The 17,288-nt window shown below is 48.2% G+C and overlaps 1 protein-coding gene across 1 annotated transcript; it reads right to left on the bottom strand.

Moving 5' to 3' along the window:
• Positions 1-2,312: 2,312 nt before the first annotated feature.
• LOC133111885 (cadherin-related family member 5-like) lies at positions 2,313-16,934 on the bottom strand. Its single transcript, XM_061222518.1, has 10 exons — positions 16,851-16,934; positions 14,594-14,680; positions 13,273-13,458; positions 12,722-12,812; positions 12,466-12,563; positions 10,894-11,100; positions 7,358-7,474; positions 6,357-6,423; positions 3,884-4,071; positions 2,313-2,828 (listed from the first exon to the last, which is right to left on the bottom strand). The coding sequence occupies exons 1-10, from the start codon at positions 16,932-16,934 to the stop codon at positions 2,313-2,315; spliced, it is 1,641 nt and encodes a 546-aa protein (XP_061078502.1).
• Positions 16,935-17,288: the final 354 nt, after the last annotated feature.

The following is a 17,288-nucleotide window of genomic DNA, read 5'->3' as shown; positions in this document are numbered from 1 at the left end:
AATAACCGTATTTTATACAGTATATTAAATAGAATTGTGACCAGTTGATGCCTTGCAACCCTGGAAATCTTCAGCACTAACGTATGGCGTACTCGCTAACAATTTATTTTGTTATTTTATGATCTAGTACCAGGCTGGACCCCCCTCATGCCCCCAGAACGGCCTGAATTCACGGATTCAACACAGGGCTGGAAATGCTGGAAATATTCCTTATAAGTTCTTAAGTTCTGGTCCATTGATCCATGGTTTTTTTTGCCCACACATTCAGGCTGCAAACCTCTCGTTCCGCCTCATTCCAAAGACGCTCTAATCTCTCAAATCTAGAGACTGCGGAGTGAAAATCCCTGGAGGGCAGTGGTTTCTGAGATGCTGGAACCACAACATACGGCACCAACAGTGTCGCTCAGGTAATGGGTCTTAGCCATTCTAATGTTTGTTCGAACTAACTAAAACGTCCCACCATGTCTGTATGCTTTGTAAAATGAAGAGACGTGGCCACAGAGTAGGTATTTATGAGACTGGGATTGGAGACTGGGAAACAGGCAGGCAGAGAATAATCAGTTCCTGTTCCTGGTCTGAAGATGAAACGGACAAGACTGTATGTTGGCGATTCCGAAAAACTTCTTATCGTAAACACTGAACTATAACGCCTTGATTCTGTAATCTGAATGGCTTCAATGTCCCAAACTAATGATTGTGCGTTTCATTCTTTTATTACGGACATTTCGCCCAGGTGGGAATATAATATCATCCCCTGTCCAAACATTCCAGGACTTTGGTTAATATTAACTCAACATCTTTAGTGTTTTCCATTTATGGTTATTGCACCCCAGTTGTGGTCAAAGTCTAGCAGCGAAAATCAGTCTGTTGCGGTTTATAGCCATGATGTGTTCAGTTGGGAATACAGGGAGTAAAATGGTGGAGATGGTTCTTTACTTTTCGTCCTTTTACTTTCAGAATAAAAGAAACACAGTTAATTGGCAATTATGAGCAAAATGGTCTTTCAACACTTTTTTTCTCAAATCAAACTTTTAATATTCTATATATATATATCTTGTAGCTAGTCCCTTTGGACATACAGTATTGAATGAATTATGGTAGAAAATGTCAAATATCACTTGTGTGCACTCATTTTCTGTTACGGGAATTTAAACAGGAATTCACCTCTATTAAAATATATACAAAGTACATTTGATTATTTACAAATATTCCATTAAATTACATACTAAATAAGTGCCAAAGTGCCTTGTTTCCAAATATTTCATAATGCGTTAATGACTAATGACTTACATCTGTCAGATATTGTGGTCACAAGTACAAAAGAAAATAAGTTACAAATTAGACGAACTGACAGTAATGATCAGGAAGTACGATTCAGAAAATCAGAGATGAGGGAGTGAAGGTCAATGTCCCATCATGGTCTGGTAATCGGAGCTATTTTTGTGCTTTACTGTTTGACTGGAGATGCGTCAAGCGTGTTTTTTCTGTGAAGGCGGTCAGTGAGTGTAAAGCTGTTAAAATGCATTAGGGCCTGAATGTCAAGGCCCATCCACAACACACTATAACTATAACTGTCACAATAATTATAAATACGCTTTGTCATCTTAAAAATCATTCTAACTCGAGAGGATGGTGGAGCCACAAATGTATGGATAACGACAGTGAGGAACGATGTCGTTGGGAGCCCTTTCAGAGATTCTTTTCAGTGTTAGTGTAGAGATGTTCAGATGTAAAGGGTTTAGTGTTAGTGTAATGATGTTCAGATGTAAAGGGGTTAGTGTTAGTGTAATGATGTTCAGATGTAAAGGGGTTAGTGTTAGTGTACTGATGTTCAGATGTAAAGGGGTTAGTGTTCGTGTACTGATGTTCAGATGTAAAGGGGTTAGTGTTAGTGTAATGATGTTCAGATGTAAAGGGGTTAGTGTTAGTGTAATGATGTTCAGATGGAAAGGGGTTAGTGTTAGTGTGTTGATGTTCAGATGTAAAGGGGTTAGTGTTAGTGTAATGATGTTCAGATGTAAAGGGGTTAGTGTTAGTGTGATGATGCTCAGATGTAAAGGGGTTAGTGTTAGTGTAATGATGTTCAGATGTAAAGGGGTTAGTGTTAGTGTACTGATGTTCAGATGTAAAGGGGTTAGTGTTAGTGTACTGATGTTCAGATGTAAAGGGGTTAGTGTTAGTGTAATGGTGTTCAGATGTAAAGGGGTTAGTGTAATGATGTTAAGATACACAGCCACTCAGTGTGAAGATGTAAAATGTAAAGATCTACCCGGCTGATGTAAAGAGTCATCAGAGGAGGATCTGGGGCTGTGTTACAGGTCCGAGTCGTCGATCTCCGTCGTCTGGAACGCAGACGGGGTCGGCGGGGGCGACACGTCCTCCCCGTCCTCTCCGTCCACGGAAGCATCTTCATCCTCCTCTTCCTCCTCTTCCTCCTCTTCCTCCTCCGCGTCGCGCTCGCCCCCGTCGGGGATGATGCGCACCTCCTCCTTGGCGTTGGGGTCGATGTCCTCCTTGAACCAGACGGACTTGTAGCCCTCCTCCATGCGGCGCTCCTTGGTGAGGATGGGCTTCACCTCCCTCTCGCCGTCGGCCGGGTCCGACTCGGCCAGGCTGCCGCCGTCGACGGCGTCGCCCCGGAACCGCGCCCCCAGCGAGGCCTGGGCCTCCCGCGACGCCTCCCCGGCCTGCGCCCCCAGCACCCCGGCCAGCGCCAGGTCCACTTTGACCGGGAGGTCCGAGGTCACGCTGCCCGTGTCCCCGTCGTTCTGGAAGCCGCCGTTGGTGTACTGCACCCCCTCTTTGGTCCCGCCGGAGCCGCGGAAAAGCTGCGCGCAACGGAGCGAACCATTAGAGACAGCCGGGGGGGGTGAACGGTTACATGGAACAGTCCAGGCCCCTCTCACACCTGGGTCTAATGCACATTTGAAATACTTTCAAAAACAATTAACTTGACGCATACATAATCTTTCTGAATATATAAAAATGTGTTTCTTTTTAAAAATGCAAGAAGAAGAATCTGCAGGAATTGTACTGGTGTCTAAATAGATTATTTATTGCAAATATAGTATTTACAATAAATTGATAATGGGTTTCATAATGTAATGTAAAACAGGCATAAATACACACTCAGGATCTATACATCCTGCTGACACTGGATGTGCTGTGTGTGTTTTATTGAGGCCTTGAGACACTGTTAGCATGTGCTGTGTGTGTTTTATTCCATCGTAAAGACACAGGATGTGTTGTGGGTGTTTCATTGAGGTGTAAAGACACGGTCAGGATGTGGTGAGTGTGTTTTTATCCCCGGTAAAGACACGGTCAGGATGTGGTGAGTGTGTTTTATTCCCGGTAAAGACACGGTCAGGATGTGGTGTGTTTTTATCCCCAGTAAAGACACGGTCAGGATGTGGCGAGTGTGTTTTTATCCCCGGTAAAGACGCGGTCAGGATGTGGTGAGTGTGTTTTTATCCCCGGTAAAGACGCGGTCAGGATGTGGTGAGTGTGTTTTTATCCCCGGTAAAGACACGGTCAGGATGTGGTGTGTTTTTATCCCCGGTAAAGACGCGGTCAGGATGTGGCGAGTGTGTTTTTATCCCCGGTAAAGACGCGGTCAGGATGTGGCGAGTGTGTTTTTATCCCCGGTAAAGACGCGGTCAGGATGTGGCGAGTGTGTTTTTATCCCCGGTAAAGACGCGGTCAGAATGTGGCGAGTGTGTTTTTATCCCCGGTAAAGACGCGGTCAGGATGTGGCGAGTGTGTTTTTATCCCCGGTAAAGACGCGGTCAGGATGTGGTGAGTGTGTTTTTATCCCCGGTAAAGACGCGGTCAGGATGTGCCGAGTGTGTTTTTATCCCCGGTAAAGACGCGGTCCGGCCCTCACCATGCTGCGGAACAGGCTGGCCTCAGACAGCTTGCTCCAGGCCGCGTTTCCCTTCTTCATGTGGACGAGCAGCAGGCCGACGAGCAGCAGGCTCAGGAGCAGCAGCACACCCAGGCTGGCCCCGAGAGCAGCCATGTCCGTGTCCCGGAACCGCCCCCCGGGCGGGGGCGGAAGCTCCGGCTCCGCTTCTGTTTATGGTTAACCGTGAACAAATAATTCGTTATTTAAGCTGACGCTTTTATCCACAGCGACTTGAATAGACAGTTGGATAGACTAAGCAGGGGCCATTCCCCCCTGGAGCAGTGCTGGGCTAAGGGCCCAACAGCTGTGTGGATCTTATTGTGGCTACATCGGGGCTTGAACCACCAACCTTCCCGGTACCAAGTAATGTGCCTTTGCCACTAGGCTACAGGCTGCTGCATTGTTTATCACAGGAGATTAAAAAAAAACTGGTCACCCAGACTGTGCTCTTCAACAACCACAGTCAGCAACAACTATGACATGCTCATACTTCACATGCAATCAAACGGAGGATGCAAGTCTTTTTTCTTTTTACTTAGCACAGGCTGGACTTTGATTTTATGGTGTGCGATTTCGGGTGGTGCATCAAGCATGCAGCATGCGCAAGGCAGAGATAAGATAGGCCACAGGGCTCAGGATGTGTTTTAAAAACAAAACAAACCAAACAAGATTGGATGACTTGCGGCTTTAACGACAGCACAGACAAGCCTGGAAGACGTGGAGGCAGTGGAGAGAAAGTTGTTCGCCGCCTTGACGAGACACCACTCCCTGGACCTCAGTCCTCAGAGTCCTCCACCATAGAGAGGTGCCATGCACTCAACCTGTCCAATCAGCCCACTGGGTGGGTTTCTGGCTTTGGGAGGAGTGACGTGAGGTAGTGCCCACGCAGGTCACACGCGCGACAGATCTACCTGTAGAGGTCGAGTCCTCCTGGGACTGCGTTGTCAGGGGAACACTGGAGTTGGGGTGAGGTGTGCTTGCTGTGACACCAGTGGTTACAGTGGCCACACCAGTGGTTGCCATGGCAGTGGTTGCCATGGCAGAGGTTGGCACGGCAGAGGTTGGCATGGCAGTGGTAGCTCCTGAAAGAACAGCAGTTACCTGTTTTCAGGTGGATTTGGAGAAGCCAGTTAGACTTAGTCCCTCTCCAGATCTTCCAAAGGTCTACATGTCATATATTTATTATTTAAAATGTTATCATTTTGTGGAAGGAAGGGGAGGCGATCAGAATGTTGAGGACGCTCCGAAACGTGGCGGTGTGGAGCGTGGCTGGGATCTCCGCGGGGGCGGCCGGTCGACTGGGCGCCCTCTCGTCCACCAGCCGAGCCGCACGTGAGGCGTCCTCCTCTGACCCGTGTCTGTGTGAGCTCGACTCGCGAACGGCCGCGCGATCGTGCGATCAGAAGCAGCGGCATCGTCGCACCCTTCCCGGGAGATGCTCGTCTGTGTGCTCCAAAATGGATGATCACTGATAAATATGATTGGGTGCTCCAAATTTGGGAGAAAATGGGGTGTGGGTGTGGGAGTGGGGGTGTGCATAAAGATGGCATGGAGTCCTTTTACAGTCCTAAACACTAGGTATTTAGCAGGTAAATATTTTGTAAGAATGGCATACAATTGGGTAATTACCACTGGTAAATACTGAAAAAACAGAAACACCTCCTCAAATCAACCAACTTGTAGTTTAGTTTTAGAGGTTTAGTTTGGTTATAGCCTGGGTGTAACCGTGCACTCGGAAATTAGACAATATTTACTGTTTCAAAAGAAAGTATAATGTTAATTACAAAATTTAACTCAGGCTACAACTAACCTAATCACTTGAATAGTCAGGAAATAGAGGTGGTGTTTCTAATTATTTCAGTTTCCTAGTATTTACATATTTTTACCAGTGGTAATTTACCGGTAAATGACCCATTGCATCAGAAATAATTTGGCTGACGCTTTTAAATCCAAAGCGATTTACAGTTGATTAGGCTTAGCAGTGATAAGGGCCTTGCTCAAGGGCCCAATGGCTGTGTGGATCTTATTGTGGCTACACCAGGGATTGAACTACCGACCTTGCGGGTCCCAGTCATGTACCTTAACCACTACGCTACAGGCCGTCCCGCATACCCAATTATGTACTTTTTTCACCATTACATTACATTACATTATTGGCATTTGGCAGACACTCTTATCCAGAGTGACGTACAGTTGATTAGACTAAACAGGAGACAATCCTCCCCTGGAGCAATGCAGGGTTAAGGGCCTTGCTCAAGGGCCCAACGGCTGTGCGGATCTTATTGTGGCTACACCGGGATTAGAACCACCGACCTTGCGTGTCCCAGTCATGTACCTTAACCACTAGGCTACGGGCCACCATGTTTTTACTTGGTACTTGGAGACTGTAAAAGGAAGCCTTCCGTGCTGAAGCAGCGCAAGCGCTCAGAGCCGGAATGTCCGCCCGTCTCACCTGGCAGCGTCTCCACGGACATAGTCGCGGTGCCAAACTCCCCGTTGGTCGTGTCCACCGCCCGTATCTGTGAGATTAGTCCCAACACATTACACATTACACATTACATTACATAAGAGCAGACGCTCTTATCCAGAGCGACGTACAACAAAGTGCATATCCATAACCAGGGATAAGTTCGCTGAAAGACCCTAGAGGGAAGTACGATTTCAACTGCTACCTGTACAACAAAGATAAGGACGAGGGCCAATTTTTTTTTTTTTTTTTTTTTAAACAAGAAACAAACAAACAGAACAAAAGTGACCAAAGTTAACTATCAAAACACTGCTTACCTAGCCAACTAAAAAAATACCGATACACAAAGCAAGTCACAGAGACAACAATTAAGGTTCACAGGGAGGTAGGGAGGGATGGGGAGAGGTGCTGCTTGAAGAGGTGTGTCTTCAGCTTGCGTTTGAAGGTGGGGAGAGATTCTACAGTTCAACACCACCGCACACGTCAGACTTCAGTCACACGCACCCTGGTACAGCCAAATATGGCTTTCAAACGCTTCAAACGCGCATTCCCGAAGATCCACGACAATGTTTTCAATTTACGATTTACAGAGCAAACCGTCATATAGCCATCATATAAAAACTGTGTTCTACATTGGTGACCACAGAGAGTGGTCACTGTGTGGAATATCTTGCCCCAGGATATACAGTGGAGGCAGAAACATTGGGGGTTTTCAAGACCAAGGTTGATACAGTGCACTATTTAGCTTTCAGGTGAACAAAGCTATAGGTACACTTTGGTGGTAGGAAGGCCTGTTCTCGCCATTGTTATGATATTTTATGCTTTGTTTTTATTGGCAGCCAGAGGGTGAAAGTACTGCTCACACATATTTGAACCACGCCTGTGAAACAGCTCACTATATGAGGCCATTATAACTGCTAGCGAACCCTGTCGAGCAGCCAGCAAGCTTCAGATGGGGAGGTGACGAGAAGGCAGAAGCTACTCACTCGTAAAGAGACGTTTCCCGGCGCCACGTCACGTGTCAGCAGCACGAAGCCTTCAGCCGTCACGGTGAAACTGCTGCCCTCGTCCTCCACTGTGTAGCGTACGTTCGGGTTTATGCCCTGCACACACACACACACACACACACACACACACACACACCACAAATCAGTCCTCTTTTCCACACCTCCCCCTTCTCCGCGGATGATGAACTCATGAAATTACATTACATTAATGGCATTTGGCAGACGCTCTTATCCAGAGCGACGTACAGTTGATTAGACTAAGCAGGAGACAATCCTCCCCTGGAACAATGCAGGGTTAAGGGCCTTGCTCGAGGGCCCAACGGCTGTGCAGATCTTATTGTGGCCACAGCCGTTAAAAGCAACCACATCAAACCACTGACCCTGCATTTACCTTAACCACTACGCTACAGGCCGCCTTCATGAGCTTCATCCTGCATTCTCTGACTGGCTGTATTCCAGGTCTGGGATGTCTGCTCCAGGGATTTAAAGACCATAACATGGTGCTGGATACTATCCAGCTTTTTGGTAAACTAAGCCAGTGGTCTCCAACCACGGTCCTGGAGAGCTACTGGGTCTGCTGGTTGTTACTCTGCACTTCATTAATCAATTAGAGCAGTTGTTAACACATTTAACTAACCTCACCTGGTTACCTGGGTCTCAACAGGGTGCTGATTTTAAGGTGAAAACAAAAACCAGCAGACCCAGTAGCTCTCCAGGACCAGGGTTGGAGACCACTGAACTAAGCATTAGATGCTCTTTAGTGGTAGGAAAAGCAAGCATTGCTATGCTGAATGGTCTGTTCTCATCACTACGCTATACTATGCTACATGTTACATTACGTTACGTTACGTTATGTTATGCTATGTTAAAACACCTGACTGAACTAAACAATCGCATCAAAGACCATAATTATTCAGGTGCCATCGGTCGGACCAACCCTAAAGTAATCACGCACAGCGTCCCGGAGGATATCATTTAATTTGTTGTAAGAACATGCATCTTTTATACCTTAATCGATACCATCATTAGTTATTGGCCTAGTTTCATTAAATTAGATCTTAAAACAGTGCATACATAACCCGCACCTTCGTTCACGACAACAACCATTTCAGCACCTCAATTCTTATTTCTTTGACTTTTTTTGCTAAATAAGCCAAAAACACTGCCAATTAGGTGCGATTCATTTAAAGAGCATTTCACTTTGTCAGACAAACTGTAACTTAAAACGAGCTAAAACGTTTGACTTGAGGGAGAGCAATGAGCTCTGAGGTGTCATCACGGGACTGAAAACGCTGTTTCAGCAGCGGCGTGTGGAAGCGGCCCTGTGTGAGCGCCTGGATGCGTGTGTCTCCGGGGGGACAGGCGTGTGGAAGCAGCCCTGTGTGAGCGCCGGGATGCGTGTGTCTCCGGGGGGACGGGCGTGTGGAAGCGGCCCTGTGTGAGCGCCTGCATGCGTGTGTCTCCGGGGGGACAGGCGTGTGGAAGCGGCCCTGTGTGAGCGCCTGCGTGAGTGTGTCTCCGGGGGGACGGGCGTGTGGAAGCGGCCCTGTGTGAGCGCCGGGATGCGTGTGTCTCCGGGGGGACAGGCGTGTGGAAGCAGCCCTGTGTGAGCGCCGGGAAGCGTGTGTCTCCGGGGGGACGGGCGTGTGGAAGCGGCCCTGTGTGAGCACCGGGATGCGTGTGTCTCCGGGGGGACAGGCGTGTGGAAGCGGCCCTGTGTGAGCGCCGGGATGCGTGTGTCTCCGGGGGGACAGGCGTGTGGAAGCGGCCCTGTGTGAGCGCCGGGATGCGTGTGTCTCCGGGGGGACGGGCGTGTGGAAGCGGCCCTGTGTGAGCGCCGGGATGCGTGTGTCTCCGGGGGGACAGGCGTGTGGAGGCAGCCCTGTGTGAGCGCCTGGATGCCTGTGTCTCCGGGGGGACAGGCGTGTGGAAGCGGCCCTGTGTGAGTGCCGGGATGCGTGTGTCTCCGGGGGGACAGGCGTGTGGAAGCGGCCCTGTGTGAGCGCCTGCGTGAGTGTGTCTCCGGGGGGACAGGCATGTGGAAGCAGCCCTGTGTGAGCGCCTGGATGCGTGTGTCTCCGGGGGGACAGGCGTGTGGAGGCAGCCCTGTGTGAGCGCCGGGATGCGTGTGTCTCCGGGGGGACGGGCGTGTGGAAGCGGCCCTGTGTGAGCGCCTGGATGCGTGTGTCTCCGGGGGGACGGGCGTGTGGAAGCGGCCCTGTGTGAGCGCCTGGATGCGTGTGTCTCCGGGGGGACAGGCGTGTGGAAGCAGCCCTGTGTGAGCGCCGGGATGCGTGTGTCTCCGGGGGGACGGGCGTGTGGAAGCGGCCCTGTGTGAGCGCCTGCGTGCGTGTGTCTCCGGGGGGACAGGCGTGTGGAGGCAGCCCTGTGTGAGCGCCTGGATGCCTGTGTCTCCGGGGGGACGGGCGTGTGGAAGCGGCCCTGTGTGAGCGCCTGCGTGCGTGTGTCTCCGGGGGGACGGGCGTGTGGAGGCAGCCCTGTGTGAGCGCCGGGATGCGTGTGTCTCCGGGGGGACGGGCGTGTGCTGCCGCTGTCACTCTTAGCTCTCCCCCGGGCGTGGTCTGGAGCCGTCGAGCGGTTAAGAATAGCCCGGAAAGTGTGAGCCGCGGACGCGAGACGGTGAACGTGCGCTTCACACTTTCAGAAAGCGACATTTCTCAAGCTGCGTCACATGCCGCAAGAAATACGTTATCGATTGCAACGTGCACGTTATCGATTGAACCCTGCGCCCAATCTGCCGACCCTGTCCGGGCTGGATGGTGCTCATCAAAATGTGTCAGTCTTAACAAGCATTTTCTCCCGATAATTCTCTTCTCTCCAGTAGAAAACATTAGCTTGTTTTAAGTTATTGTTTGCTTTTAATTTACGTTTGACTTTTATTTTGCCCCTTTGGAAAAAACTGACTTAATTCATTGCATTTTTTTTTGTTGTTGCAAAAAAAGTAAAAGAAATAAGATAAGTCTCAATTTAGGTAGTAAAGTACTTTGCTTATTGGTATTTGGCAGTGCGGGTCTCTGACTGTCCTTGCTGACAGAGCTGGAAGGTCATTCTGAGCTGGACGGTGACTCTGAGCCTGGCTGGATGCTCCCTGTGGGCTCCAGAGACAGATCACCAGCTCCGTGTGCAGCTCCGTCAACAGCACCCTGGGGGCAGAGAGCCATCTCCCGCTTCACGGTACGACTGAGCGAACTCCGTTTGACCCTCTAAGCTGAGAGTTGCTCCAATGGACCTGTTTCAGTTAAGATTGCCTTTACCGAAACCCCCCCTGGACCGAGTTGCTAAAATATAATTTGTGATTGTATAATTATTCTTAATTTTTTAGTTTTTTAAGTGAGCGAAAAGAGGTGAGCCTTGAGCCTTGTCCCCTGCATGAGAGGCCATATATTACAAGAATGTTTTCCCTGGGGTAATTAGCAAAGGTGCAGGTGCGAGATTACCCCCCAGAGTGCTGCTGAGGCAGAGATTCGGCTAATGCACTGCTGGGTCAGTCTTACGTCGGAGAAGTCTGCGTCTGTAGCCTGCACGCGCAGAGGCCTGTCCGAGTCCTGTGACTCCAGAACCAGGCTGCTGGGGCCCGAGTCGCTGAGGACCACGCCCTGGTACTGCTGCTGCTGGAACTGGGGCAGGTGCAGGCTCTTCAGCACCACATCGAACCGCACCGAGATGCTGGAGAACCGGTCACTGTTCTGCTGCTGCAGGGCCTGCAAACACACACGCAGTCAGGCAGGCAGGCAGGCAGGCAGACACACACACACACACACACACACACACACACACACGCAAACGCACACACACACACACACGCAAACGCACCCACACACAAACACACACACACACAAACACACACGCAAACGCACCCACACACACACACACACACACACACACGCAAAGGCACCCACACACAAACACACACGCAAACGCACCCACACACAAACACACACGCAGTCAGGCAGGCAGGCAGACACACACACACACACACACACACACAAACTCACTCACACACAAACACACACACAGTCAGGCAGGCAGGCAGACACACACACACACGCAAATGCAGCCACACGCAAACGCACCCACACACAAACACACACGCAGTCAGGCAGGCAGGCAGACACACACACACACACACACAAACTCACCCACACACAAACACACACGCAAACGCACCCACACATAAACACACACGCAAACGCACCCACACACAAACACACACGCAGTCAGGCAGGCAGGCAGACACACACACACACACGCAAATGCACCCACACACAAACACACACGCAAACGCACCCACACACAAACACACACGCAGTCAGGCAGGCAGGCAGGCAGACACACACACACACGAACGCACCCACGCACAAACACATACGCAAACGCGCCCACACACAAACACACACGCAGTCAGGCAGGCAGGCAGGCACACACGCACACACACACGCAAACGCACCCACACACAAACACACACGCAAACGCACCCACACACAAACACACACGCAAACACACCCACACACAAATACAAATGCAAACGCACCCACACACAAATACAAACGCAGTCAGGTAGGCACGTAAACGCACCAACACACAAACGCACACGCAGTCATGCACACACACACACGCAGTCAGACAGGCAGGCAGGCACGCACACACACGCAAACACTCCCACACATAAACACACATGCAAACGCTCCCACACACAGTCATGCACACCCACACACACACACACACACACAGGCAGGCAGGCATGCACACACACACACACGCATGCACACGGAGGCACGCACACACACATGTGCATGTGCACTGATTAGGGCAAATAATAATTGCATAATTAATTGAGCTTATAACTGATTACAGCATCTGGCCATGTGGGTTTGTGTGTGTGTGTATATGCATGCGTGTGTGTGTGTGTGAAGTTTGTATGCGTATGTGTGTGCATGTGTGTGGTGTGTAGTGTGTGTGTGTGCGCATGCGTGCACATGTGTGTGGTTTGTGTGTGTATGTGCATGTGTGTGGTGTGTGTGTTGATTAAGTGGATAAATGTACAAAATAATTGTAAATTTCTTCACCAAAACGGTCAGGACTACAGGACCGGGAACATCTGCAGGCTTCTTCATGCTGATGTTTCCAGTGTTTTTATCAATGGCAAATATGTCCTCCTCATTTCCTAGGAAACGGGCGCAAGAGCACCTCAGTGGGACTAAATATACATCACAAGAAAATTCCAAACATGTGCGTCCATACTCAATTCAAACCGTGCATTACTTTCACAGCAGAAGGAATTTGGCCTATGAATTCAGGACGAAAGAAATCAGTCTCATTTACCTGCCATAATTTGGTAAATAATCTGTTCGTTCCTGCCCCAGTCCCCATCAATGGCAAACACTGGGCCAGGCTCCAGCGGAAGAGCACCCTCCTGAAGAGCAGACACAAGAACACGACTTACGATGTCACCCACGTGTAAACTGGAAGCATAGCTGGGGAAACGATATAAAAAACGAAATAACCCCACTCCCTAATACACGGCAAAGTGATGTAGAGTGCTGAAAACCTCAAGCACGAAAAGCACTCCCCAGAGAACAATACTTCCCAACCTCTCACAGTGCCCAACACTCAAAAACGCTGCTGCTCCGTCAAGGGACCATTATCAGTGCATCTATGCCATTGCGGGCGGAATATGACCAAACCAACAATTTTTTGGTTCCAGCTGAGCACAGACTTTTCAGGTTCTGAACCAATTTATTTTCGGTCTGACGTTTCAAAATGAGGTTTCGGGAACAGGAACCGGCACGGAGCCTTGCCAGCATGAAAGGCCTATTTGTGGCTGACTGGTGGCGATTTCGGGGGACAGATGGGGGGAGTTTTGGACGACACACCGTTTTCTCTGTCAGGTTGACCGAGCCACTGTATCCAGAGCTCAGGCAGATCTTGCTGCTGCCCACAGTGGCTGCTTTACAGGGCTGGAACCAGGGGGGGCGGTTGTCCACGTCGTCGATGGTGATGGTAACGGTTGCCGTGGCACTGAAGGTTTCCACATTGGGCGGTGGAGGACTGCCGTTGTCCTGCAGGCGTGATGTCACAATGGTACAGGCGCGATGTCAAAAGCTCAAAAGATATACGTGAGGGCCTTGAAGTATGGTGTACTTGTAAATGCACTCACAGATTCTAGTTTCTATGTGTTAAATTGTACTGTAAATGCAAAGGTTTCTGCGAAATGGGCAGAAATCAATTACTTACCACCGCAATTAATTCGAATGATACACTCTGGACAACATCATAGTCGATATGTTTTTTCACAATGATCATGGGGTTATTCACCGAGAATACTGCAAAGTATTCATTCTGTGGAAACAAGAACAGTTGCTGAGCGGTCTGTGTAGCCATTAGCTACAGGGACTTAACTACGTTCCTAGAGAGAGAGAGAGATCTTACCTCAGGCACAATGTAATAGTAAAGCAGATCTCCTTCCAAATCTGTGGCTGCGACTTCCCTCACGTTGGTATTCAACGGAGAGAGCTACACAGGAGAAGCTAATTTTAGATTTGTCAGGAGTGATCTGACCACAGAGGCGTCTAAACTGTACATGAACACAGTGCCTCTTCCACGTCTCACACAGGCTGGGAGACAAACAGGAAAGCAATATAAAGTGAAAGATGGGCTGAATCCGTCTACACGCCAGCACTGAAGATCCTGGAGGGAAAACCAATATAATACGCAGGAAAAGTATCACTATCAGTATATGTTCGTATTTTCATTGACCTCAAGCTGTTGCATGGAGACCGCCTTTTCCACAATTAATTTAAAAAAAAAAGTTTGGAAATAGGTGTATAATTACTTAAGGCAGAGTCAAATCAAACCAAACTTTATTTATATAGCGCATGTCATGCATATGTAAATCTGTGTGTAAAAAAAACAGAGAAAACTGAATAACGACCATGTATTATTGCTTTTAACAATTTTACAAATTCCTTATTTCCGTTACAGCATATGCGGTGCACACATTTTGAAAAGTTAGCTTCTTGAGACTGGAAATTGGCAGCCATTTTCTTTCTGTACCAGGTTCAGAAATGTAGCCCTTATATGGTCCGTGTCCAAATCAGCATGCTTGTCTACTCCTGAGTATACCATCCTTATACAAGTTGCATACAACACTGAGTATACAAGTTACATACAAGTATCACTATCATCCAGACTCACCTCTGGTATGTTCAGGTTGTACTGACTCTGTGCAAACTCAGGACGCACGTCATTTACGTTCCTGACATATACCGCAAACTGGAAACTCTTTGAGAAAAAACAGGGAGGAGGCAGCACAGGTCAAATTACTGCAAATCCATTTTTCCACAAAACAATGCAATTAGCCACAATATTTCCTGCTCCGGTAGAGAAATGATTTTCCGAAGTACAGAAATTATTATTTAATTTTAACAGAGAAATATTAAAATATGCCAAGGAATCAGTCACACGTGACATAGCATAACATAGCATGACAAAGAATGACATAGAATGACATGATATAACATAGCATAACATAGCATAGCATAAGAAAATTGGTTCAATTCCCAAAAAATGATCAGGAAAGCTAAGCAGCTGGTGATCCAGTGGGGAATCACACTACTATAACGCATTAATGATGATAACATGCACCATGTTAAATGCATCACTCGCATTATTATTGTTCACTCTATCTAAGAATGACGCCCAGTTACACTCACCACAGGTCGCTGGTCAGGATGGGAACAATGAATCGTAATATCAATCTCAGTTGGTGATGTCTAGTGAAAGGAGGGAAAAACATAATATAGATATAAATAAGTGATACGTTTAGCGGTCATGAGCAGATGAAGAAACTTGCGTGAAGTCACAGGAAGCCTGGATGTTTGATATTTTCAATACAAAATGCACATCACCCACAGAGAAAGCTTACATTCATACAAATGCCTGTGAGCAATAGAATGGTTTTAATAATGTAAAAACGGCCGTGGTACTCAATGGGGCTGCTGAGTATTACTGCTTCTTAACTAAACTAAACAGAAGCACCAATGTAGATCTAACTAAGGGTGCTGAGGCTGCATTGTTTTTATGAAACTGGCTGCAACCACCCCATCAAATCTACGGTCAGTTCCTGTAATTAAAGCAAAGATAAAAACAAATCGCATCAATTCAGTATGCGGGTCCTCCACCTGTTTCTGTGCAAACACCCTCGAAATACCCTGAAAACATAACACACACACACACACACACACCGCCACACACACCCCTCTATAACACCCGCTGACACTCACACACACCCCTCTATAACACACACTGACACTCACACCCAGCTATAACACACACTGACACACACACACCCCTCTATAACACAACACACACACACACACACCTCCACACACACCCCTCTATAACACCCGCTGACACTCACACACACCCCTCTATAACACAACACACACACACACCTTCACACACACACACCCCTCTATAACACACCTTCATACACACCCAGCTATAACACACACTGACACACACACTCCCCTCTATAACACACACTGATACTCACATGCACCCTCACACACACCCCACTATAACACGCACACACCTTCACACACACCCAGCTATAACACACACTGACACACACACTCCCCTCTATAACACACACTGATACTCACATGCACCCTCACACACACCCCACTATAACACGCACACACCTTCACACACACCCAGCTATAGCACACACTGACACACACACCCCTTCATAAGACACTGACATCTTGTCTTGTTGTCATGCTATCCATTATTACAGGCAACCAACTGCTTAATTACCTTGACTGCTTAGCAAGCCTTAATCAGCCCCACCTTTGTGGTGCCTTCTAATTTGCTCTTCATGTCTTCCTCCAGCTATGAGCCAAAAGAAAATCTCAGCACTCAAAGCAAATGTTTTAACATTTAATATTTAACCAATCACTACTGGTTATGCCAGCCACCAAAAGTAAGTGTAAAATGGAGGTTTGGGGCTGTTGGGTGGCTCATTCTGGTAAACTACTCTCACAGATTAAATCCCAAATTAAATCCCATACTATGTGCCTAGCTTCCACTTAAATTTTTTTAAATGGATACATATCGGTGGAATTTTATCTCTTTAGCAGGAATATGTTGCCTGTACATTGACTAACAACGCCAAAGCGGAAGTAATCCAAGTTAATGCCAAACCAGAAACACACAGGAGTATAACCTGTTTGCATGCAAATGTGACAGGGCCTTCAAACAAGCACCATCTTCTCTGCAGAATTCAGAATGACCATATCCACTCTGGTGCCTTTACAGACTCAGAGCTGGGTTTAAATAGAGCGGACAAATCACAGGAAATCTGCCAAATCTGGCAAAAAAAAAGTCCTTCGGTCACATTATTCGACATTTGCTGATGACTGAACACAGAGAAATCTGCCTGGAACCGTACCTCAAAGTCCAGCGGTGCGTTAATCAGAACGTCTGACCCCTGCAGTTTGAAAAAGTTCCCCGGATTCTGCTGTAGCTGAAGCATCACATTCGGCTCGGCGGTTATGGTCGTAACCAGAGTGCCTGCAGGCTGATTCTCCGGAACAGTCACACTGTTCGGTGCTGTACAAAGCAGAGCTGAACCGGAGATGGACACAGACGTTACACACACAGACAGAGCTGACGCAGCAACACACACAGTATGCCTGCTCGAAAAAGCCTTTTCCTGTGCTCGGTACATTAAATTACATTACATTATTGGCATTTGGCAGACGTACAGTTGATTAGACTAAGCAGGAGACAATCCTCCCCTGGAGCAATGCAGGGTTAAGGGCCTTGCTCAAGGGCCCAACGGCTGTGCGGATCTTATTGTGGCTACACCGGGATTAGAACTACCGAC

The sequence above is a fragment of the Conger conger genome, chromosome 15 (genome assembly GCF_963514075.1).
Source record: "Conger conger chromosome 15, fConCon1.1, whole genome shotgun sequence".
NCBI lineage: Eukaryota > Metazoa > Chordata > Actinopteri > Anguilliformes > Congridae > Conger > Conger conger.
This window is presented reverse-complemented; position numbering and strand designations above follow the sequence as displayed.